The 25,744-nt window shown below is 41.2% G+C and overlaps 1 protein-coding gene across 3 annotated transcripts in view; it reads left to right on the forward strand.

Annotated features, from left to right (window-relative positions):
* The window catches only part of Pir (pirin), a 97,189-nt gene that overhangs the window by 31,321 nt on the left and 40,124 nt on the right, over positions 1 to 25,744 (forward strand). For all 3 annotated transcript variants that reach the window (XM_028762146.1, XM_028762148.1, XM_028762149.1), the window contains exon 5: positions 2,619 to 2,825. In XM_028762146.1, the coding sequence (XP_028617979.1) occupies positions 2,619 to 2,825 (207 nt within the window). The remainder of the gene's footprint in view (positions 1 to 2,618; positions 2,826 to 25,744) is intronic.

The following is a 25,744-nucleotide window of genomic DNA, read 5'->3' on the forward strand; positions in this document are numbered from 1 at the left end:
AGAATAATGACAGTAACAACAATAACAGAACAGTCTGCTCATTTGCTTAGGATAATAATGGCATAGCATCTTTTGGCTTAACATTTTCATCTGCGCAAGTTCTTTGAGACCATTAGTATTTTACATCCCATTTTTAAAAGGATAGTCTGGAGACCATTCCACCTGGGTATCCATCCCATGTGCAGTCACCAAAGGTAGATGCTCATGTGGATGTCAGGAAGTGCATGCTGACAGGAGCCTGATCTAGCTGTCTCCTTAGAGGTCTGCAAGAGTCTGACATATTCAGAGGCAGATGCTCACAGCTAGCCATTGAGCTGATCATGGGGTTCCCAATGAAGGAGTTAGAGTGAAGACTGAAGAAGTTGAAATGGTTTGTGACCCCATGAGGAGAGCAACAAAACCAACCAACCAGAGCCCCCAGGGTCTAAACCACCAGCCCGGGAGCACGTAGGGAGGGGCCCATGGCTCCAGCTGTATATGCAAGGGAGGATGGTCTTGTCAGGCATAGGTGGGAGAGGAGATCCTTGGTCCCATGAAGGCTGGATGTCGAGTGTGGGGGAATTTGAGGGTGGGAAGGTGAGATGGGGGGGGTAGGTTGGGGCAAATCCTAGGAGAAGCAGGAGTAGGGGGATGGGATAGGGGATTCCTGGGCGGGGCGGGGGGGGGAAATGGGGTAAAAGGATAACATCTGAAATGTAAATAAAATATCCAATAAAAAGAATTAAAAAAGAAAAAAAGGATAGAATAGGGATTTAAAGGTATTGAAAAGTGAAAAGGTATTGAATAGAGTTAGTTGAAAAGCCTTGGAGTTAGTGAGTGATGAGGAATGAGAGAAAACCATGTTCTCCCCATCCAATCCCAATGGGTAGGCTATTTTAAGCATTGGCAAGCTGCTTTATCTAAAAGGTTAATCAAGAGATTGAGAAAATAGAAGGGGATTTGAGTTGGATATTGTTAAGATACATTGAATATGTAATTTTTTGAAGAATATATAAAATACTGATAGAGGAAGTTTTAGTGGAGTAAGAAAATGCTTTAAAAATAGGAAGAGGTCTTTGAGGAACACCAATCACTAGCTATTGTCAGACAGAAAACACTGGATCCCTCCATTAGAAGATTCAGTCAGCATTATCAAACAGAATGGAAAGAAATGTAGTTAGACTCAATGAAGTAATCTCCAAGCCATGTAGTGGTTTACATTCAGGTCCTCATACTTACTTCGGGCTGCTGTTTCCTTTGTATGGACTCCTCCTCCTCCTCCTCCTCTCCCTCCCCCCTCCCCCTTCCATTTCTTTCCCCTAGTCTGTGCTTCCTTTGGGTTTCAGCCTGATGGCTGAACCCTCAGGTAAGGCAGCTTGAGCCACCTCATGTATGCTGGTAGAACTCTTGTCATTCTTCACAGCATCACCCAAGCACAGGGATAATGACACTAGTCTGAGCAGTTGTGTTAGGTTGTTTCTCTCTCCAAGGGCTGGGTGTAAGATGATCCTGATGGAGTTGAGGTGGTGACAGTTCCTATGTATCCACACACAGCACCCCATCTGTGAATGTATTGTGTCTCTCAGAGGCTCTTGGTCACTAATGGATGCAAAGCGGAATCTAAATGTTTTAGTAGTCCCTGTCTTCTGTGAAATAATTCCGAAGTTTATCTACATGGTTACCAATGGGCTTAAGCCCCAGGCTTCCACAGCTGCACAGCTGTAACCTACTCACAGACACTCCTCTTTGCTTTTTCCCTTTGTCCTACTTCCTCCACTTTGCTTTCTGTATCCCTTCCCAACTAAACACCTTGTACGTAAGTCCTTGTTTCACAGTCTTGCATGGGTGAATCCAAGCTAAAACAAGCAGAAAATGTATCTATCATGTTCCAACCATACACATACACACACACACACACACACACACACACACACACACACACACACTTGAAAAATATACCTAACAGCCAGAGAGAACAACTGGTTCTCTCAGTGAGGGCTCCAGTACTGTAATTGTATGCCTAGAGGTACAAGTATACCATTTCCGGGATAGGGTTTTCCCATGTCTGTCTAGTCTCACATACACATTCCTTGGCTGATGTACATGCTAGCTGCTGATGGCTCATTGCTACATTTCTCCCTGGGAATTGCACTCTTTATCAGGAAATTGGCTTTCCCAAAACTGTGCTTCCTACTCAGGAATAATCCTAATAAGTCTTCGCTGATTTCAGAACAATCCTGAAGATTTATCCCAACTCACATCTCCCTGTTGGGTTCTAGGCATGAAATCTAATTGCACTGTTGACTGTCATATCCCTTGCCCAGTACTGCTTTTTGCCCTTCTTAAGTCAAATCATACTCCGGTATTCTGTGGCTACAACTCTTTATCTCATGACTCAATCTGAAACTCAGGGATATCACAGAGAGGATTCTTTCCCCTGTAGGAATTTCAATTCTGATACTTTGATTTAAAAGGAGGGAGGCCTTGGAAACTTGAAAGAGCCCCCAGGAACTGTCAGTCCAGGCACTCTGACCACAGCACCAGTTGGATGTGTCACTTTGCCATGGTGTAGTTGTTGCATGCAGAGATTTGTTAGCGGATGTGTTCCATTTGGCTTCTTGTTGGTTTGGTGTTTGCAGTGGATGACTGCAGGACGAGGCATTCTGCATGCTGAGATGCCCTGCTCAGAGGAGCCAGCTCATGGCTTACAGCTGTGGGTGAATTTGAGACGCTCGGAAAAGATGGTGGAGCCTCAGTACCAGGAATTGAAAAGTGAAGAGATCCCGAAACCCACCAAAGATGGTGTGACAGTCGCTGTCATTTCAGGAGAAGCCTTGGGAATAAAGGTAAGTCATGCCTATTATGTGTCTCTGAAACGTGAAGTATACAATGACATCAGGGTGGATCTATCTTCATCACCAGCTCTCACTGACTTTATCATAGTATGTATCCCAGTCAATAGACTTGCTTCATAGCTATCAGGACATGTGTGACTTAAGGGGACCCAGAATTTTTTTTGCTGTGTGCAAATTCGTAGTTGGAACTCTTATAAGAAATTATGCTCATATGGAGAATTTGACTGAAAAGCAGTTTTCTAGGCATGTCTTAATACATGCACAGATTTACCCTATTTCTTAACATTTTTGTATGTAGTTCAATGTAATACTTTGAATCCTAACTCCTTGCTACTGCAAAGTTACTGCTTTTAAGAAACAAACAAAAAACAGGACAAATTTCACTCCATAAAGATTCATGCAAATGACGTATGTCCCACTTAGTGAGCAAGGAAAGCATGAGACAGGATTACATGGTTTTAAGAGAAAATTAACTATTGGGGCTGGAGAGATGGCTCAGCACTGAAGAGCACTTGCTGCTCTTTCAGAAGACCTGGGTTTGATTCTGAGCACCTGCATTGAGACACAACCACTCCAGTCCCAGAGGTTCTGACTTCCATGGGCACCCACACACATGCAGAAACACAAATACAAAATAAAATCTTTTTTTTAAAAAAAAAAAAATTAGCCATTTACTTACCTTCCATAAAACATGCTCTGTATATTTTCTTTGTACTGTCTGGGTTAGGGTGTCACTTTTTCATGAAATAAAATCAATTTAGGACGGAGGTATGACAAGTATTGTAGTACTTGCCCACTGGAACGACTTTCTGAGGAGGCAAAGGCTCCACACAACAGCCAATAGGTGGTAATGGTGAGTTTGCTCACAGACCCTTGTAAGTGGTGGTACCTAAAAGCTGACCCTGAGATACAGATATCTGTGCACATGATTTTAAAGGAAGTACTCCCAGGGAAGCAGTAAAGAGAACCCAGACAAAGTGGGAAGGAAGCTAAACAAGATCACTGTTGCACGCAAAGACCACACTGGGGACCCTTCAGGATCAGCATGTCTCAGCATTGTTCTGACCTACCCCAGACAAGATAGCAAGGTTTTCATGCTCCCTCCTAACGGTCATTCATTTGTTGATTCTGGAGTATAGGGTGAAAGTAGCCAAGGGAATCCGGTAAGGGGCCTGGAGATGTGGCATCTGGCAATCAGAATATTTCAAACTGCTTTGCCATTCACCGAGTGAGCAACTAGCACCTATGACTGTTTGAACGATCGTTTTAAGGGTTCTAGATTCCTCTCTGTTGCTGTGAGAAAAACACACTGACCAAAAGCAACTTAGAGAAAGAAAGGGTTTAGTTCAGTTTACAGGTCACAGTTCATCACAGAGGGAAATCAGGGAAGGACACCAAGCAGGAACTTAATGCAAAACTGTGCAGGAATATTGTTTGCTGGCTTCCCCGGGTCATGCTTAGCTAGCTTCTTTTTTCTAAGTACTCAACTTTATTCATTCATTCATTCATTCATTCATTCATTCATTCATTTTTACTTATTCACCTTACATTCTACTCACTGCCCCTATTCCTGTCACCCTTCCCACAACCCTTCCCCTCACTCACCTCCCCTTCTCCTCTGAGTAGATGGGGGCTCCCCAAGGTATCCGCTATCCTGGCACATCAAGTCTCTGTGAGGCTAAGCGTATCCTCTCCCATTGAGGCCAGATAAGGCAGCCCAGCTAGAAGAGCATTTCCTACCTACAAACAATAGCTTTTGGGATAGCCCCCACTCCAGTTGTTCAGGACCCACATGAAGACCAAGCTGCACATCTGCTACATATGTGCAGAGAGGCCTAGGTCCAGCCCATGTATATTATTTCATTGGTGTTCGGACTCTGAGAACCCCGAGGGTCCAGGTTAGTTGGCTCTGTTGTTCTTTCTGTAGAGTTCCTATCCCCTTTGAGGTTTGCAATTCTTCCTCCTATTCTTCCATAAGAGCCCCCAAGCTCCATTCACTGTTTGGCTGTGGGTGTCTGCATCTGTCTGAGTCAGTTGGTGGGTGAAGCCTCTTAGAGGACAGCCATGCTAGACTCCTGTCTGCAAGCATAACAGAGTATCATCAGTAGTCTCAGAAATTGGTGCTTGCCCATGGGATGGGTCTCAAGTTGGGCAGATTATTGGTTGGCTGTTCTCTCGGTCTCTGCTCCATCCCCTGTTCCTGCATTTCTTGTAGACAGGATAGATCTGAGGTTGAAAGTTTTGTGTGTGGGTTGGTGTCCCTATCTATCCATTGAGGTTCCTGCCTGTTTAGAGGAGGTGGCCTCTTCAGGTTCCATATCCCCAATGCTGTGGGTCACAGCTAAGGACAGTCCAATTGATTCTTGGGTGCCTCCCTTATCCCAAGTCTCTGTCTCTTCCTGGAGATGGTCTCTACCTCCTCACCCCCATCAGTTGCAGATTTCCATTCATTCTCATGGCCATCTGCCCATCCCTCCTATCCCTACCCACACCTGATCCTGAAACCCCCATTCCCCTCCCCAACCCCTCTCTCATCCAGTTCCCTCCCTCCATCTGACTCTTATGACTATTTTATTCCCCCTTCTAAGTGAGATTCAAGTATCCTCTCTTGTGTCTTCCTTCTTGTTTAACTTCTTTGAGTTATTGAATGTAGCATGAATATCCTGTATTTTGTGGCTAATATCCACTTATGAGTGAGTACATACCATAGATGTCTTAAAGGACTGGATTACCTCACTCAAGATGATATTCTCAAGATCTATCCATTTGCCTGCAAAATTCATGATGTCTTTGTTTTTAATAGCTGAATAGTATGCTATTGTGTAGATGTACCACATTTTCTTTATCCACTCTTCAGTTGAGGGACATCTAGGTTGTTTCCAGTTTCTGGCTAGTATAAATAAAGTTGCTATGAACATAGTTAAGCATGTGTCTTTGTGCGTTGGTGGAGCATCTTTAGGGTATAAGCCCAGGAGTGGTATAGCTGGGTCTTGAGGTAGAACTATTCCCAGTTTTCTGAGAAGCCACCAAATTGATTTCCAAAGTGGTTGTACAAGTTTGTACTCCCACCAGCAATGGAGGAGTGTTCCACTTGCTCCACATCCTCACCAATATGTGCTATCTCTTGAATTTTTTATCTTAGCCATTCTAAGACAGAACCTCAGAGTAATTTTGATTTGCATTTCCCTGATGACTAAGGACTTTAAACATTTCTTTTTTCTGTTTGTCTGTTTTTGTTTTTTTTTTCCGAGACATGGTTTCTCTGTGTAGCCCTGGTTGTCCTGGAACTTGCTCTGTAGACCAGGCTGGCCTTGAACTCAGAAATCTGCCTGCCAAATGCTGGTATTAAAGGCATGTGCCACCACTGCCCAGCTTGCACATTTCTTTAAGTGCTTATTTGCCATTTGAAATTCCTCTGTTGAGAATTTTCTGTTTAACTCTGTGCCCCATTTTTAAATTGGGTTATTTGGGTTATTGATGTCTAATTTCTTGTGTTATTTATAAAATTGGCTATTAGCCCTCTGTCAGATGTAGGGTTGGTGAAGATCCTTTCCCAATCTGTAGGCTGCCATTTTGTCTTATTGACAAAATGTCCTCTGCCTTACAGAAACTTTTCAGTTTCATGAGATCCCATTATTAATTGTTGATCTTAGGGCCTGAGCCATTGGTGTTCTGTTCAGGGAGTTGTCTCCTGTACCAATGAATTCAAGGCTATTCCACACTTTCTGTTCTATTTTAGTGTTGAGGACTTTGATCCACTTGAACTTGAATTTTGTGACGTGTGATAAATATGGATCTATTTGCATTCTTCTACATGCAGATATCCAGTTAAACTAGCACCATTTGTTGAAGATGATTTGTTTTTTCCATTGTATGGTTTTGGCTTCTTTGTCAAAAATCAAGTGTCCATAGGTGTGTGGGTTTATTTCTGAGTCTTCAATTTGATTCCATTGATCAACGTATCTGTTTCTGTACCAATATCATGTACTTTTTATCACTATTGCTCTGTATCACATTAGCTAGCTTCTTTATAGAACCCAGGACCACCTTTCCAGGTAATGGTGCCACCTGTGGGCTGGGCTTTCCCTCATCAATTAACAATTAAGACAATCTCCCTAATATATTCCTACCAACCAATGTGATCTAGACAATTCCTCAGTTGAGCTTCCCTTCTTGGATGACTCTAGATGATGTCAAGTTGATAGTTTCAGCTAACTATGACATTTGGTAAATTTTGAGTATATTATGTATATATGAAAATTATGGCTTGTAAATGGCTACTAAATAATTACTCAGTAACACACATTACATACTTACCAGGTAGGCTTGGACTGTTGTCTGAGACCCACTGTTTGTTTGTTTGGTTGGTTGGTTTTGTTTACCCTGCATTACAATCACAGCTTTGGATTCGAAACACACATAGGTGTATGTTTGGTTTTATTCGTGTTTCTAGTACATACAGAAATAATTGAAGGGGGAATAATAGTGTTTACTCTGTAGTGCAATTGGAAATGGCTTTTCTTTGTGTTTCTGTGACTGATTTGTTTTTGTTCATCAAGTCTGGAGCCTTTCCCTTTCAGCATTTTTGAAGTTTTCTCCTCTTCATTGTGAAAAGGAGAGTTAAGACCTTGTGAGCTCTTCTGATAAAATGCCAGAGATGATCACTATGGTGCCCCAGACAAGAACACAAGTGAAATTGGCAAACTTTCTCCCTTTGTATTTTTTTCTTCTAGTACCGGTTTTCAGGACTCTGAAGTTCTAGGGACATTGAGGTAGATGTTGAAGCGTAGGAGGCTCCCTCTCCACTTCAACCAAAGCACAAGACTTTGTCTGGTTGAGTCTATTAAAATTGTCAGGGAGATTGTATTTAGAATACAGATGTGATGACACATGACTGCATTCCCAGTGTTGGGTAGGCTGAAACAGGGAATCATGAGTTTGAGACCAGGCTGGGATATATAGTGAAAAACTATCCAACCTTATATCCGACAATAGCGTGTCTGTCTGCAGAAAAAAAGAGAAATCAAGCTGGTGAGTTACTAAATAAGCAAAGCCAGAAATTGTTGGGCTGTGTGTCTGCCTCACTGCTGGGATGCCGAGTCCTGCTGGCATGCCACTCAGGGAAGGCAGAACACAGAGATAGGGGATCACAGCCCGTATTTCTCCAGGTGAGAACAATGGGAGGCTGGGATGGATGCTGTGGTGTGGTTCTCAATCTCCTGTGTACCCATACACCGCTGGGGACTTGGAGGAGTTGAGAACAGTGGTCGGAGGGTACCCTACATGCCAGGCAAGAAAGGGGTGGCTGAGTACAAGATGGGGTGGAATCCAGTTTAGTTCTGAGTGAGTGCTGAAAATACTGAGGGGCTGAAAGAGAGAAGGCCTCCGGGAGATTTAGGCATGGTTCTTTACAGCGAAGCCTCCCCCAGTGGCAATCGTTGATGAAGGAGATGGTCCTTGCTTGTCCAAACTGCTTTATTTTTATGGCAGATATGAACATATCTGTCTCACTCAGGGTGAACCAGGGATTAAATACCTTCTGCAGTAAGGGATACCCAGGAAGGGAAGCTCATTGGCTAAACACTTGTGGCCTATCTAGATACCCCATTAACATGGAGGACTCTAGGTTTTTATGCTGCAAGACTGGTTGCCATGGTTCGCTCTGGGGTGTCATGGTTACATGTTCCAGGACAGGTAGCACCTGGATGGGAGCTGGTTCCAGCACCAGTTTTTCTCTATTATGAGATTCCCCAGGGTTTTTGAACCTGGTTCAATTTTACCAGTTCTTCTGTCTGGTGGTGGCACAGTCCACATGCCGTACAAGAAATATCATAAATTCTTAGAGTTTGCAATGGTGTTTCATTTATAGAAAACTCAAGGAAGCTTTGAGGTTGAAGTCCATTCCAGTTATAGACAGATGGGCATTTTAAAGCACATCCAAGTTGCAGACTATATGATGTTGCAATTTCAACCAAAGCTTAGAGACCAGATGTAATGTTTTACCTGTGTGAAATGATGTGCTGGTAGCTGCTGGCTTTGCTTATTTCATTTTGTTGAATAAAATTTCTGAAGTATATTATATTCTTCAGAGTAAATAATCAGCCTTTATTTTGAGAGCACTTTATTTATTTATTTATTTATTTATTTATTATTAAGTGTTCTGTCTGCATGTATGCCTGCAGGCCAGATGAGGGAACCAGATCTAATTATAGATGGCTATCAACCACCATGTGGTTGCTAGGAATTGAATTCAGGACCTATAGAAGAGCTGCCAGTGTTCTTAACCTCTAAGTCATCTCTCTTGCCCTTGAGAGCATTTTTATAAGGATGTATTGGAACCTTGAGCAGTACTGATTTTCTAGAAGCACTTCTGTCCATAGCTACCTGTATGGACTTTGGAAACAGACCAGGTGACACATTTCACCACGTGCTAGATATATGGGCTATGTGGTCTTAAGGATATGACTTGATTTTCAAGACTCGGTTTTTATAAGCACTTCATAAGAGGTAGCTGTTGATATTGCTATTTTGATTATTTTATGTCTAGTTGGATAGAAATTGGGTGAAGATTTATGTGTACTATCAATGCTAAAAGATTTTTCTTTTGCAGTTTGGAAAAGGTAATTAATTTGCTTTAAAGTAAGGACAGAAATGGTCTAGAGTTACCATAAAGACATACCAAAGATCGTTTGGCAGCAAGAAGATTGTTTGGGGGCTGTAGAGACAGTGGTTAAGAACATAAGCTGCTCTTACAGAGGATCTGTGATTCTCAGTACCCACATCAGGTGGTTATAACTGCTTATAACTCTAGTTCCCTAATCTGGTCTCTGAGGGTATGTGCGCTCACATGCACATGTCTGCATGCATGCATGCACACACACACACACACACACACGTATAAAATTAAAATTAAAAAAGATGACTTTAAGCTACATTACAATGTGATACTGAGAATATACCTTTCAAGAGATCGATCTACTTATAACCAACATACGCCACCAACAACTGCCCTTCCTATAACTAAATTATGTAGAAAACTTGGTGAACCACTGTGATGCACTTGACTTTAATATTCATATGGATTGCCTGCCAGATTTGCACAAAGGGGAGATTCTTGTGTAGCAGATCTGCAGTGGGGTCTGAGATTGCAGGGGTCTAACAGGCTTCTGGGTGTTTTAATGATGTAGCCCAGGAGCCAATCTGTAGTTTGTGTGACGAGCATAGCATTGAGGCCAGGGGAATGTGCTCATCCTTAGGAACTTTGGTTTGGCTCGTGTAGATAATGTTAAATGGTTCAATCCAGTGACTTCTAGCAAACCCTACTTAAGCATTCTGGACTTGAATACTTATGTCTACAAAAAAAAATGTGAAGAGTGCCTTGTAAGATGCCATAAGCCTTGCAATTAGAAAAACCATCCTTTTAATATGCCCAAAGGTAACTTGTGTCTATTTTTCCCAGGTCGTTTGTGTCTAAGCATTTATTCAGCCCTTGAAACGCCGTAGCCAATTTCGAGCAAGATTCTGCCAGGATAACACAGTCTGAAGTAAATGTTGAAATGGGAGAGAGGAAAAATGGGATGGTTTGAATACTTTCTGTCACTTTTGAAAGGACACAATTGCATGTTTGCTTCGTGAGAGTATGCAATTTTCCAAACCCCATTCCACCCTTATCAGCCAGCCAATCCGCTATATTTATTGCCAGCTCTTTTTCTGCTCTACATTCCATTGTGTCAAAAACAAACCTTGGGAAGGTCAGAGAAAGACAGCATGGAGCCAGATGGCCAGGGTTCAAGGCTAGCTTCACTGCTGAAACACATTGGAGAGCTTATTTAAGCTGGCTGGACCTCAGTTTTCTAATCTGTAAAATGGAGATGGCCATGGGACCTAACTTAGAGAGTCTTTTAGGAGGAATAAATTGATTATTCATTCCCATGTATGTGTGTGTGTTGTCAAAGAGTATGTCCTATATGGAAGTCCTAAGTAGTCCTGTATATGCTATTTTCATGCCCCTTCTAAACCCATAGACAATTTTTGTGTGGCTTACAGATACAACATAGTCTCCTTTTGAATGGGCAAACTTATGTAATCGTGGGGTGGGTGAATTCATTTAAAAAATCTTGTTACCAAAGGAATTTGCTATATATCTAACATAATTCATTCTAATCATTCTGCATTCTTCCTGTGTTCCAATTCAGAGGAAATTTGAGTTCTTGGATTCTATTCTGTGCCTTTGCCATGAAGCTCCTCCATTAAGCTTTGGTTACCTGAACTTCTTCTCTCTGTCCCCTTAGTAATGTGGGCAGTGTTGTTTCTCCATGGGAGCTGCCTTTCTTTCCCAAGCTCAAAAGAATGAGTTTACCAAGTAGCATTTTAAAAACTATTACATGTGGAAGATGGGTAACATATATATGCCTTTTTGTTGTTGTTTTGTTTGTTTGTTTTGCCTTTCAATTCCAGCAAGTTCATGGAGCTAGCCTGACAAATATCCTCTTCCTGTCAGGGGTTAGCTGGGCAGTGGGTTTCTGACACAGGGAGCCTAACAGAACAAGCTCCAGCTGGCCTAGAGAGCAAGCACAAGAGAGCTTGCTCAGGAAGGAATCCTCCCTTTCTCCCTGAATATATGCTTTATAAAGCAGAACACTGTCACAGTTTAGCAAATTTATAGATCTGTAGGTATTTAACAAACATACCCTTCGGCATGCAAGTGGGTAGATAAACTTTAGATTGTTCTCTGGTTTTTGATTTTTTTGGTTTTTGTTTTTGGTTGTTTTTTTGTTATTTTTTGTTTTTTTTTTTTAGAAAAACGGAAGTGTTTGCATATTTAGGATACCATGTTAAACTGGAAAATGGTATGTGTGAGAGGAAATGAACAGAAACAAATGAAAACCTAAAATCAGCATGAAGATGTCAGCAATGTAACAAAACAGAGGACAGAGAGTCTTTAAAGGACTTTTAAACATAATTTCCCTGGCTGTAGATGTGCTTATAGTTTGAAGACAAAAAGAATTTTCATTTTCAAATTTCAAAATTCAAAGTTTCATTTTGTAGTTTTATTGTTTTTGTTCATATTATACATCAATACATTGTATACATATATTATTATTATTAAAGAAAACAAAGGCATCCAATAGCCGATTGTTAATGTCTTAGAAGTGAAGTTTTTAGTACAAGAAAAATGGATACAAATGTAAACAAGCTAAGAAAATAGTATACTATCCAATGTCAAATTAAACATCAAATAGACATTTAAAAAGCAAATGTCCACCTTTGAACAGTTTCTGGAAACCTAATATAATCTGTCACTTTAGTAATCTAAGATTGTTACTTTAAAGTTTTATTTATTTTTATTTATACGTATGTATGTATGTGTGTCTGTGGGGAGGTCTGTGAGGGCGGCGATCCAGGGAGGACAAAAAAAGGTATTGAATCCTCTGGAACTGGAGTTACAGGAAGTTGTGAGCTGCTTGGGAACTGAACTTGGGTTCTCTTTAAGAGCAGTAATTGTTCTTAACTGCTGAGCCATCTTTCCAGCCCTGGCATTTTCTGTTTTTTTTTTCTCTTATTACATAGCCCAAGCTTATCTTGAACTTTCCATTCTTTTACCTCAGGTCCCCAGTGCCATGAGTGACCACACCTGGCCCGGCTTGACTAATCTCAATCAATCAACCAATCAATAGATCAATCAAACCCATCCTCACTGCTCTGGAACTTCAACCTAGAGCCTTATTTTTAAGCACTCTACAATACTACCAGCTCCCTGGAACTTTTAGCGATGCCAATTTTGTCTAGTTTTGCTAACTGTTTTTTATTAGCTTTTATTGACAATGATTTTTCTTTTAGAGTCTAACACAATTAGGTAGTATGAAAAATACTTTAAAATGCTACCTTTAAAAAGATCACAATCACTATATTGAATTATGGTTGGCTTTTTCTTCTGAAAATTTAAAGAAGTATATTATAGTGGGTAGATGGGGCAAGAGACAGAAAGAATTACTATAATGGGGCAGAAAACTTCCTGGCATTCTGTTGACACAGAAGAAGTGAGGCAACATGTTACTAGGGAGAAACATATTGAAATGTGCTATAGGAAAGGGAGTTTAGAAACTCAGTATTTTCTTCTGCTTGCTACCGTTCATCAAAAACAAACTCAGAATTCTCTCGTTTCATGTAGTCTTGCCAGCTGCCACAGACTAGTAGCATCTTGACCTCTGTCCAGATCCACACAGCTGTCCCGTCTTCACAACACAGAAAAGTTTTGGATGTTTCATTTACACCTCCCATTTTTCTCTTCATTCAGTCATTAGGTACCTTCTTTGTACACACTGTATATGTTAGAGATATAATGTGAATAAAATATAGCCACTAGCTTAAAAAAAAACCCTCAGTTTAAGGTTTATAAAGATGCCAGCAACATCAGTAGTGTAACATGACATGGGAAACAATGAAAAAGATCATACCTAAAAGTTCCATGATTAGCCAGAGAAAAGAGGATTAATTCTGCTTATGTGAATAGAGGGAGAAAGTGAAGAAAACAGAAAGGATAGGGATTTTGCATCTTACAGTGGCTTGTATAAAAGGCTTAGATATGGGCTGGGGAGATAACTCAATAGATAAAGTGTTCACAGTGCAAGTATACAGACTCAAATTCAACCTCCAAAATCCACATAAAACTGCTGGGCATAGTGCTACATTCCTGTAGTCCAGAAGTGGGAGATGGAGACAAGCTGATCCCTGGTTCTCATTGGGCAGCCAGTCTAGTCTATTTGGAGTCCCAGTGAGAGATTGTGTCTCAAGAAATAAAGTAGATGATCGAGGAGAAATGACACCTGAGACTGTCTCTGGCCTCCAGAAGCATGCATTTGCGTGTGCATCCTCCACATATGTGAGCCTGTGTGCAAACACACACAAAAAAATAAAAATTAGGGTTAAGAAAGTAAAATGGAAAACTGCTTGGGCAAGAAATAGGGGCTACATAGGCAACCAGGTATTGGTGGAGTTGTGAACGGGAAAGAAAGGATGATTTAAAATACTGGAATGGAGGAAAATTCAAAAGGAAGTTTGAGTATGACTGCATTGTTTCTAAGATTGATATTAATTGTATGTGGTTCTGTATCCTTCTCGCCAATTGTTCTATATGGTTTGGAGAATGGTCTATGATGGCCATACTTTGGTTTTGAATGAGTGAGTTTATTAAGCATATTTCAAGCTAAAGAAAAATAAAAAGAGATAGATATGATAGATACGATAGATACAATGGATAGCAAAACACTATTAAATCGATTGATTGGCCAGTCAAACATCCAGCAGAAATTGACTGTGGAAAGCTCCATTGAGTCATCCAGGTCGTATTCTCCATAGAATCTCAGACAGTGCAGTATCAGCCTCAGATGAAATTTCTGAGTCTAAGGACAAATGGCAACATAGAGCTCAAGTCATGGAACTGGATGCTCTCAAAATCCACTAGAACCTGCTAGATTCCAGTTTGAATTTTCTTTCCATGGATGAGGCTCCCATGGTTGAATTTTTGGTTCCTCTTTTCCATTGTAGACACACACACACACACACACACACACACACACACACACATATATATATATGAATGAACAATAGTAACCTCTGTTGGAGATCATTTAACTTCTAGCTTTTCTCAAGGATACAGTGATCTTAATACCCTTATAGGCTTGCTGTTTTTCTTTCTCTGTTATCACAGGGCCAGCCTGACTCAAGATGGGGCAGGCTTGGAGGATACGTGACGTAACATGCTTGGATCTGAAGTTGGGGGAAGAGCCACTTCCAGAGCTAGTTTCTCCTTGACTTCAAACAGTACATGACAATTTACTGATACAATATATGTGTCACATTCAGAGTTTATTTGAATAGCTGGTCTTGAGGTTCAGATGGGGTGTGGTCCTCAGCATGCTCTGTGTACTCCTATCTCATTCCTGATACCATGAAGCTTTTCGTTCTACAGGAGCTGCCTCAAATAGGCCAGGTGGTCCCAACTGATGATCCACCTCATTCCACAGAAAATCGAACAGTTGGCTTTGATTTGGTGTTGAGGATAGGCAAAATTAGGCTGCCAGTATTTTTAGTAAAAAGAGGACACCAAAGATATGCACCCAACAACTTCAAAGAGCTTGACCTATGGTAGGCAGCCATAGTTGGCACTTCATTTGGAGTTAGGAATGTTCAAATAAACAGTGGTCAAAGTCTGTTCAAATCAGCTGAACAAAAGGTTACTCTTGCCCAGGGCAGCCCACTCACCCCAGAAATACCATTGTTGGTGTACACTAAGGGTGCCAGATGTTCTTATTTCTTCAAGATGTCCCTGCTGACCTAATCACCTAGGAAGTGCATTCCATAAGTGTTGACAAGCCCTGTACTGCCAGCGAGAGAGGAATAGATAGGTGCATTTAAAATCAGAAGTTACAGTCTATAGCATTCATATATCCCTGGCCTTACTGGTGAGGCTTCATAAAGGCAAGTGGACATTTTAGCATTTCATTGCCCTCATTCCTATGGCTGCCAGGGCTTGTATTTTTAAAATGTAACGAGTCTTTCCTCAGGAATATATTACCTGTTTTTCAACTACAGCCAAAAATATAGGGCAACTTCAAAATGTTGTCTTCAGGCTCCTGCATGAGGCATTAAAAGCTGAGGTGTAGGACAGGATATCAAGCTAAATCAATAGCTATAAACACAGCACTTCATCTTGACTGGAGCACATTCTTAATTGTTTGTTAAACTTATACTAAATGTGATTAGTCAAATCAGTGCCAGATATAATGCTTTTTACTTGAAGCATTAGACTTTCGTGGTGTTTTTTTTATATCTCAATTAATCTTTAAAAATTAGTCTATTACTATTGATAGGAAATAAATTATTCAAGTATCTTAAGATTCCAATTCAAATGTGCTGTAAAGCATTGAAGCTGCTACTGTATTTTTAAAAAGAAGAGGATGTTTGGGTTATAAAACCATAGGGAATCCTTTTCCACATCTACTGCAAATCCAGGGCCATTCTCTTAGCTTAGAAAGATGCAATGAGGAGAAAGAACACATTTATCATTCCTGGGAGGTCTTCCAAATTCATCCATGGAAAATGAAAAGAATTTTCCAGAAAAAAAAAACATATCATTAGCTCACCTGAGTTCAGTTAACATGTACTGCGGGCCACCTGTATGAGACTTGTGAAGGTATGGGGAGAGTGGGAGGGTGACAACATCAAGGAGCTGTAAAGGCGGACTGGGAGGGCCAGACACATCAACAGTAGAGATGAATATTCTGTGATGAGCTTGCAGACTAGTGAATGTGGTGAGCTCATGGGAAGGCAGAGTAGGAGGCTGTCTTAGTTAAGGTTTTACAGCTTTGAAGAGACACCATGACCAAGGCAACTCTTATAAGGACAACATTTAAAAGGTTCAGAGATTCAGTCCAGTAGCCTCAAAGTGGGAACAGTTCCATTATCAAGGTGGGAACATGGCAGCATCCAGGCAGGCATGGTAAAGGAGGAGCTGAGAGTTCTACATCTTTATTTGAAGGCTGCTAGTGGAAGACTGACTTCCAAGCAGCTAGGGCAAGGGTCTTAAGCCCACACCCACAGTGACACACCTACTCCAACAAGGCCACACCTCTTAATAGTGCTACTCCCTTAGCCAAGCATATATAAACCATCGCAGAGGCTTAGTCTAACGTAAAGGTCAAGCAAAGTAGGGCCAAGCCTAAAAGAGAGAACTGACCTGGCAGATGAGTGTGGGACAGATGGCTCAGTTGATAAAGTGCTTGCTGTACAAGTATGAGGAGCTATGTTTGATCCCCTCAAAAGAAACAAACAAGCAAACAAAGTGGCCATGGACCGGAGAGGTGGCTCAGGAGTAAAAAGTCCCATGTTGGAAGGCTCACGGCCACTTGCAAGTCCAGCTCCAGGGGTGTTGCACAACCCCTTCCCGAAGTCAACGTGAATCTTTGAAAGAAATTCCCCAGTAATGTAAACACTGGAAAGGTGGAGACAGGAGGGTCTGTGGGATTTGCTGGTTAGCCAGTCCAGCGAAATCAGTGAGCTCTTGTTTCAGCGAGAGTTCTGTCTCATAAAATAAGGTGGAAAGCAGTTAAAGAAGTCACCTAGTCTTAACTTTTGGCTTCTACATGCATGTTTTAGACATCCACACTATCACCAAGCTAAACACACACACACATGAAAACACACATGCACATACATGCATATGCTCACAAGAAGCATAGGGGTCAGTGCAATTAAGGCTGCTTCTATGTCACGGTGAGAGGCAGTGTTAAACTAATGTTCAGAACACATGTTTGTTGTCTCAGGCATAAAAATTGGTGAAGTTACCATCTTTTTCTTGTAAAACTACCTGGCAGCTCATTCTCATGTATGTGAGAGCCTTTCATGTTAAGAATATAGCTGTTCCACATGGAGAGCAGCTTCAGTTAATTAATGTCTAGCTTGTCCAGGATCACTGAGAAAGAGAAAAATTATAATCTGCCTTTCTGTTGAAAATTTAACACACACACACACACACACACACACACACACACACACACACACCCGTTCTCTTTCCATATAGACAGTTAGGATTAACATTATGAAAGGAAACCATGATGGTCAGAAGGATTTTCTTTTTTGGATCAGCTGTAGATAGTAATTCAAGAGTTCTCATAGTTTCTCTTTGAAGGAAACCAATCTGAAGTCCACAGCAAGGGTCTTTTCCCTAAAACCTTCAAGCACCTGCATCTAGTTAGCGTTTGTCTCTCTTTAGTCTCTGACATGAACGTTGGCTTCATCATCCTGACCTCCTTCCATGCTTCTCTAATTACAAATAAGTGTTCTGCAAGCAAGAGGAAGAGCTAGATTGTGGAAAAGAGGAAGAAAACTAGCCGCTCATTTCTGGGCCTTTCCATCCTTTTGGCACCAGGTTTTCTTTTTCTTTTTTCCTGTTCTGTTCTCTTTTCCCCTTCCTTTTTCCTCCCTTCCCTGCTCTTTCTTTTTTTGTGGCAAGGACTTCTATACTGAACTTGAACTCCCTACATAACCAAGGAAGACCTCAAGCTCCTATCCCCCTCCCCACCATACACCACTTTTTGCATGTTTGGGTTACTAGTATCCAGCAATGCATTCATTTTGATGCTATGCTTGGATTTAGCCCTTGCTAGGCAAGCACTCTATCAACTAAGCTACATATCCAGTACATTGGGGTCTTACAGATGGTCTTACTCCATCCTCACCAATGGGCTTTCTGCCAATTATGTCTTTCTGGATGCCTTCTTCTTCCAATTAGCTTCCCTTTCTGGCAGTGGCACGTCTGCCTGTCAGAAATCAGTACTTGCCAACATCGCTTTCTATCATGGGAGACTTCGAATCTCTTGGACTAACTAACAAAACTTGGCTGAGATACTGATTTGAAGCCATCTGGTACTTATCAATCTAAAAGAGGGTTTGAGCAAGAGTTTCTGGTGAGTGTCACTAGATATTTGCATTGCTTTTTTAGCTGGCAGATTAGTTGTCAGCCAGGTAAAAGAAATACATTGACAAAGGCCTGGAATTTGATAGATGTCAAATACAGAGAGCTGAAGAGACCAAAAGAGGATACTTGTTTTCTTCTCCTTCCAAGTTTAGAATGAGTTTAAGACATAGACTGAGAAAGTACCCATGTGGGGATGCAAACACCATGCCCTTTTCCAGTCAAATGTGGAGAAGAGTGTGTGCTTGACTGTAAGACTTTGGTGGGCTTATTATTTCCTCTCTGCTGATTATTAATAATACAGGACATGAAGTTCTCATGGATAGATGAGAACCATGTTTCTTGGTGTTATAGTCTGTGATCTATTACCAATTCAATCCCATACAAACAAGGAGAGAAGAGGGAGGAAAGGAGAGAGGGGGAAAGAGAGAAAGAATAAGAATTTGTGTCTGCCTTTGAAGCGCTTGGTGGAGGTTTGTGTGGCTGGAAAGATTCTAGGGAGGCCTAACATATGTAAAGAATTGGATTGCCACATTATCAAAACTATACCTAGAATTACAGAGCTGATCGGCCAATGGTATGATAGACTCAAAAGACTGTGGACTGTGTGTACAGACCTCATCTCTGCCATTTTAGTATCTCTGTAACCCAGAAGAAAGACATTTTAAATGATTTTCAGCCTTTAAATCTTCATCTTCCAAGAGGAAATGCTATTACATAGCCCTTGAATTATTTGAATGCAGTAGCACAGAGTGTACTTACTGAATATTGGCTTTCCTTCCTCTTATCTATGACTTCCTGCTCCCACATTCCCTTATTTCAAGGTGTCACCCGTGACAGACTTTATTGACAAGAAATCTCTTGAACTTCTTGACAAGTGAAATGAAAATAGCTAGCAACCTTAATGAGTTTATGAAGTACAAAGATCTATATCAGACCTTATAATGAAAATAGCCTACAACTTAAAATTTTCCTAATTTTTCTGAAACCTTACCAAGAAGCTTGCATTTAATAGCTGCTGGGAAATGGAAAATCTACTTACTCCAATCAATTGGCAGGCCCTGTGCCCAGGGGTAGTTGGCTAACACAAAGAGGATGATTCCATATTTTTGTGGGATTTTTATTGGGGGGGTATTTTCTGTCTTACTGGTTTTTTATTTTGTTTTGATTTTTTATATATTTGTATATAGAGAAAAACCAGGATGAAGTTGGGTGGGTGGAGATGTAGGGGAAGCTCTGGGAGGAGTTAAAAGAGGGGAAAGGATATGATCAAAATATAGTGTATGAAAAACATTTTTAAAATAAGACTTGGAGAATAATGTTCAATTATAAGATACCTCTCCACTTTTAAAATAAAATGCCATATCAAATTTAATATTAGAGTAATATATTATACATATGTGTCCTTGTTCTTTGAACCTCATCTACTTCTTAGAAGGAGCAACAAAATACTCAAGGGAGCAAATATGGAGACAAAGTGAGGGACAGAAACTGAAGGAGGGGCCGTCTCAAGACCACCCCACCTGAGTATCTATCCCATGTGCAATCACCAAAGGTAGATGCTGATGTGGAAGACAGGAAGTGCATGCTGATAAGAGCCTGATATGGATATCTCCTCAGAGGCCTTCAAGAGTCAGACATATTCAGAGGCAGATGCTCACAACTAGCCATTGAACTGATCATGGGGTTCTCAATAGAGGAGTTAGAGTGAAGACTGAAGGAGCTGAAAGGGTTTGTGGCACCATGAGGAGAGCAACAATACCAACCAACCACAGCTCCCAGGGTCTAGACCACCAGCCTGGGAGCACTTAGGGGGGGATCCAGGGCTTCAGCTGAATATGTAAAAGTGGAGGGCCCTGCTGGGCATAGGTGGAAGAAGAGAACCTTGACCTCATGAAGGCTGGATGCCCCAGGGGGTGGGAATTTTGAGGGTGGGGAGGTGGGAGTGGGGGGGTGTAGATAGAGGTTACATCCACAGAGAAGAGGGAGGAGGGGCGAGGGGATTGGGGGTTCCGAGGGGGTGGTGGGGGATGGGGTAAGGGGACAACGTGGGAGATGTAAATAAATCATCCAATAAAAAAGAAAAAAGAAAAAAGAAAAAAAAATGTCATGTGTAAATATTTATCATAAGCAATGTTACAATAACTAACTCAGTAATAAATCCTTTATTTAAGTTGTAAATCTTTACTTGGGACATTTTATTAGAAATACCATCATAAGCTCAGGGCATATGAGCATTTTAATACTTAGTATAGTCTGCCACATCCCATGTGCTCAATAGCTAAGTGGCAACTGTGCTGGATTGTGGTGTCCTGAATAATTTATATTATCAAGTCTTTTGATCTTGTTTTAACTTATGCTTTTTGGAAAACAGAGATGTAAATAAGTCTTAGCTGTACTTTGTCCTAGTTCTATTTCTGTTTTTGTGATAAAACACTATGACTGAAAGCAAGTTGGGGGAGAAATGGTCTGTGTCTGCTCATGTATCCTGATCACAGTCCATCACCAAGGAAAGCCAGGACACGAACTCATGGAAAGGACCTATAGGCGGTAACTGAAATCAGGCCATGAAGGAACTCTGGGTACTCGCTTGCTCTCCAGGCTCACATTCAGTTGCCTTTCTTACACCTCTCGGGACTTCCTGCCCAAGGGTGGCACTGTCCACAGTGGACTGGATCCTCCCACACCAATTACAAATTAAGAAAATTCCCCATAGACTTACTACCTACAGCCCAATCTAATGTAGGCATTGTCTCAAGTAAGGTCCATCTTCTTAAATGACTCTCATTTGTGTCAAATTGACAACTAAACCAAACCAAACCAAACCAAACCAAACCAAACCAAACCAAACCAAACTAAACTAACCAATACACACTTCCAGGGCAGTACAAGCAAGGAAGAAAGGAAGTGAGACAGAGACAGCTATATAAAATGCTCATTTCAAAACAGTGTCTCAGAACTTTCTAAAGGTGTGAGAACAAAAAATTTAACTGTTCCTTCACACCTTTCAACCCCTTTTGGTCAACGATTGGTCCATTGGAGAATGGGGATTCTTTGCTCTTCTGATCTGTATTCCTTACCCCTGTCTGGTAGCTTCTGAAGAGACCACAAACCACACCTTATAGTTTAGCTCTTCACCTAAATCTTGATGTGAAAGGATTCAGCATCTCAGTCAGATCAAGGAGCTGCCGTGGCTTCTACCACTGCAAGGGCAATTGAGGCTATCAGAACATAGCGGTCATGAGGGAGGGACCATATGAGTGGATGGCAATATTGGCAACACAGTAGTGGCAGCAACCAAGGGCCCAGAAGTACTGAAGCTCAGAGACTCAGCTGAGGCACACCATGTGTTCACTGACGAGGAAGATACTGACAGGTTAGCAACCTGCCCTGGGTTGCTTATGTAGTGGATAATAGAATGTGAATTTTAATTACATGGCCTTGTTTGAGAGCCTGGCAATGAGCTTCCAATGGGTCTTTATCAGTTCAGCATACCCCAATACCAATCAGATTTTCATCTAAGTGCACACCTCTGCTGCTATGGAAACTTTAAAGATAACCTTAGGAAAAGAGATGAATGCTGAAGGGCTCAGAGAAAAAAATCTCCACCCATGTGGATCTGTGTTAAGTGACCAATGACTCCCTACTTGATTGTGGATTCATGAGCAGCTTCCCACCCTGATCTAGAAATAAGTACTGACCTCCTCCACAGGTTCCATCTAGTCAGTATATTTGGTAAGTATTTTTCAATTTCTGTGAGATGTTGATGAATAACAGAAATTTTCCACTGTATGTTTGATAGTTTTGGAAGTGATTGAAATGGTTATTTCATTTTGAATGGGTGAGTGTGGTAAGGTTGAGGATCCAGTGATCAGTCAAGGAAGAGAGTCATCTTCATTATAGGTAGCAACACAGAGAATCAATTTGGGAAGTGTTTGGGCAGGGCTATGTGGGGAGGGAACTCCTTCCCAGATGAAAACCTTCCAGGGACAGTGGCATGAAGCCACCACCCAGAAGGGAAGTAGAAAAAGAGAATTCCTGAATAAGTGATGAAAAGCTGTAAGGGACTTAGGTGGCCAAGTGATGTCCAGTCAGGCAGAGCATCTGAATGTGAAGTTTTACAGCAGTTTGGGGCTTTTAGAGCTATGGGTACAGGGTTGATCTTGCTACTGGCTTGCAGTTGTTGGGTGCACTCTGTTCAGAAGATACTGGGTCTTAGAGCATAAGCCATTGGTGTTCTGTTCAGGAACTTTTCCCCTGTGCCCAAGTATTCGAGGTTCTTCCCCTCCTTCTCTTCTATTAGTTTCAGTATATCTGGTTTTATATGGAGGTCTTTATCCACTTAGACTTGAGCTTTGCACAAGGAGATAAGAATGGATCAATTTGCATTCTTCTACATGTTGTCCTCCAGTTGAACCAGCACCATTTGTTGAAAATGCTGTCCTTTTTCCACTGGACAGTTTTAACTCCTTTGTCAAAGATCAAGTGACCATAGGTGTGTGGGTTCATTTCTGTATCTTCAATTCTATTCCATTGATCTTCCTGCCTGTCTCTGTAAAAATGCCATGGAGTTTTATCACTATTGCTCTGTAGTACAGCTTGAGATCAGGGATGGTGATTCCTCCAGAAGTTCTTTCATTGTTGAGAATAGTTTTCCCTATCCTGGGTTTTTTGTTATTCCAAATGAATTTGAGAATTTCCTTTTCTAACTCTGTGAAGAATTGAGTTGGGATTTTAATGGGGATTGCATTGAATCTGTAGATTGCTTTTGGCAAGATGGCCATTTTTATTATATTAATCCTGCCAATCCATGAGCATGAGATATCTTTCTATCTTCTGAGATCTTCGATTTCTTTCTTCAGAGACTTGAAGTTCTTGTCATACAGGTCTTTCACTTGCTTGGTTAGATTCACACCAAGGTATTTTATATTATTTGTGACTATTGTGAAGGGTGTCATTTCCCTAATTTCTTTTTCAGTCTGTTTATCTTTCATGTAGAGGAAGGCTACTGATTTGTTTGAGTTGATTTTATAACCAGCCACTTTGCTGAAGTTGTTTATCAGGTTTAGGAGTTCTCTGGTGGAAGTTTGGGGGTCACTTAAGTATACTATCATATCATCTGCAAATAGTGATATTTTGACTTCTTCCTTTCCTATTTGTATCCTTTTGACTTCTTTTTGTTGTCTAATTGCTCTGGCTAGGACTTCCAGTACTATATTGAATGGGTAGGGGGAGAGTGGGCAGCCTTGTCTAGTCCCTGATCTTAGTGAGATTGCTTCAAGTTTCTCTCCATTTAGTTTGATGTTGGCTACTGGTTTGCTGTATATTGTTTTTACTATGTTTAGGTAGGGGCCTTGAATTCCTGATCTTTCCAAGACTTTTATCATGAAGGGATGTTGAATTTTGTCAAATTCTTTCTCAGCATCTAGTGAGATGATTATGTGTTTTTTTCTTTGAGTTTGTTTATATAGTGGATTACATTGATGGATTTCCAAATATTGAACCATCCCTGCACCTGGGTATCCATCCCATGTGCAGTCACCAAAGGTAGATAGATGCTGATGTGGAAGTCAGGAAGTACATGCTGACAAGAGCCTGATATAGATGTCTCCTTAGAGGTGTGCAAGAGTCTGACATATTCAGAGGCAGATGCTCACAGCTAGTCATCGAACTGATGATCATGGGGTTCCCAATGGAGGAGTTAGAGTGAAGACTGAAGGAGCTGAAAGGGTTTGCGGCCCCATGAGGAGAGCAACAATACCAACCAACCATAGCTCCTAGGGTCTAAACCACCAGCCTGGGAGCACTTAGGGAGGGATCCATGGAACCAGCCGTATATGTAAGGGTGGAGGGCCCTGTTGGGCATAGGTGGGAGAAGAGATCCTTGGTCTCATGAAGGCTAGATGCCCCAGTGGGTGGGAATTTGAGGGTGGGGAGGTGGGAGTGGGGGGGTAGGTAGGGGCACATCTGCAGAGAAGCAGGAGGAGGGGTGAGGGGATAGGGGGTTCCTGGGCGGGGGAGAATGGGATAAGGGGATAACATATGAAATGCAAATAAAACATCCAATAACAAAAAAGAAGATACTGGGGATAGCTGTCCTGCATTGCATATAAAGTAGGTAGATTGCAGATGGCTCAAAAATGCTTTAAAAGTTCTTTGACACTTCAGAATTTGAGTTTGGCACAAGTGTGTATTAGGCTAATGGTCTTAGCTTGCTGCAGAGAGGTAAAACACATGGGATGTCATTTTAGCCTAATGTACAGGGGGTCACTGCTGCCCTATTTGTATCATAGCTGAATAGGAACATGTCTAGTCATTCAGCTTCCCCATTGTTGTGATAGAGCATTAGAGAATTTGAATGAACTTCTCATGACAGCAGGTCTAAAATTCCTGATCCAGTTTGATGCTTCTCAAAATTCCTGATCCAGTTTGATGCTTCTCAAAGCTAGCCAAGTCCTCTTCTTTCATCCTTTTATGACCTTTTAATTTGAATCCAAATGCCAGGCAGAAATAAACCTAGTTCTCCAACTTCATTACTCTGTGGATGACAAAGCTGTAATCCAGCCAAGCACAAAGCATTCCCCATGACCACACAGCTCTTTCAAACAGGCCTTGACTTCATACCAACATTTCCAAATTTTGTCTCAGTTCATGTGAACCTTACTCTCTCTGTCATGTCCTTCAACTCTTGTGCATAAATTTGTTGGGCGTGGCTCTACTTTTAACTAATTTTCACCTAACAAAGCTTACAACTTAAGATCTTTCTCCTCTTATACCAAAATGGTACCTTTCATCAGATCTCTGCACATGCATCCACTTCTGTGTCCAAATGTCCTCCAGACAATCACAGAGGAGAAAGCTTGTCCCAGGATGCATTTCCTCTTTATCGTACAATGAGGGATCTTATCTACACAAAGGTATTAGTTCTCAGAGCTCAATGAAATCTTATCTTTGCCAAATAGTTTCTCATGTTAGATCTTGATGCACTTTCTTGCAAGAACTCCTAAAATATTTTAGTAAATACCAAATGGAGCCAATACAGATTAAAAATATCATAATGGCCCGTAAGGAATATTTTAGATTGTGTAATAGACTTGCTGACTCAATTTTGGAACTTATTGCCTCTGGACTAGAGACAAAGAATAGGAAGGCTCCTTGTTGGCAGATATAGAGGCTGTTTGTGGTCTCTTTATACTGTCACTTTTATTAGGCTATATATTATTTTTCAGAAAATGGAATTTTTCTCTTTGTCTGGTGTTAAATTTCCAAGATGGTAAGACATCTGCATCTTTATGGGAAGGATACATACTCAAAGAGTTAAGAAATCAAACTCCAATTTCACTGTGACTCTGTTCCCAGTTAACTTTCAGGTCTCTGAGTTTCATCAGCATCTTCATTCTCATCCCCTTTAGTCCTCCTCTCCTGGCTCTCCTTC

The sequence above is a fragment of the Grammomys surdaster genome, unplaced genomic scaffold (assembly GCF_004785775.1).
Source record: "Grammomys surdaster isolate TR1022 unplaced genomic scaffold, NIH_TR_1.0 131, whole genome shotgun sequence".
NCBI lineage: Eukaryota > Metazoa > Chordata > Mammalia > Rodentia > Muridae > Grammomys > Grammomys surdaster.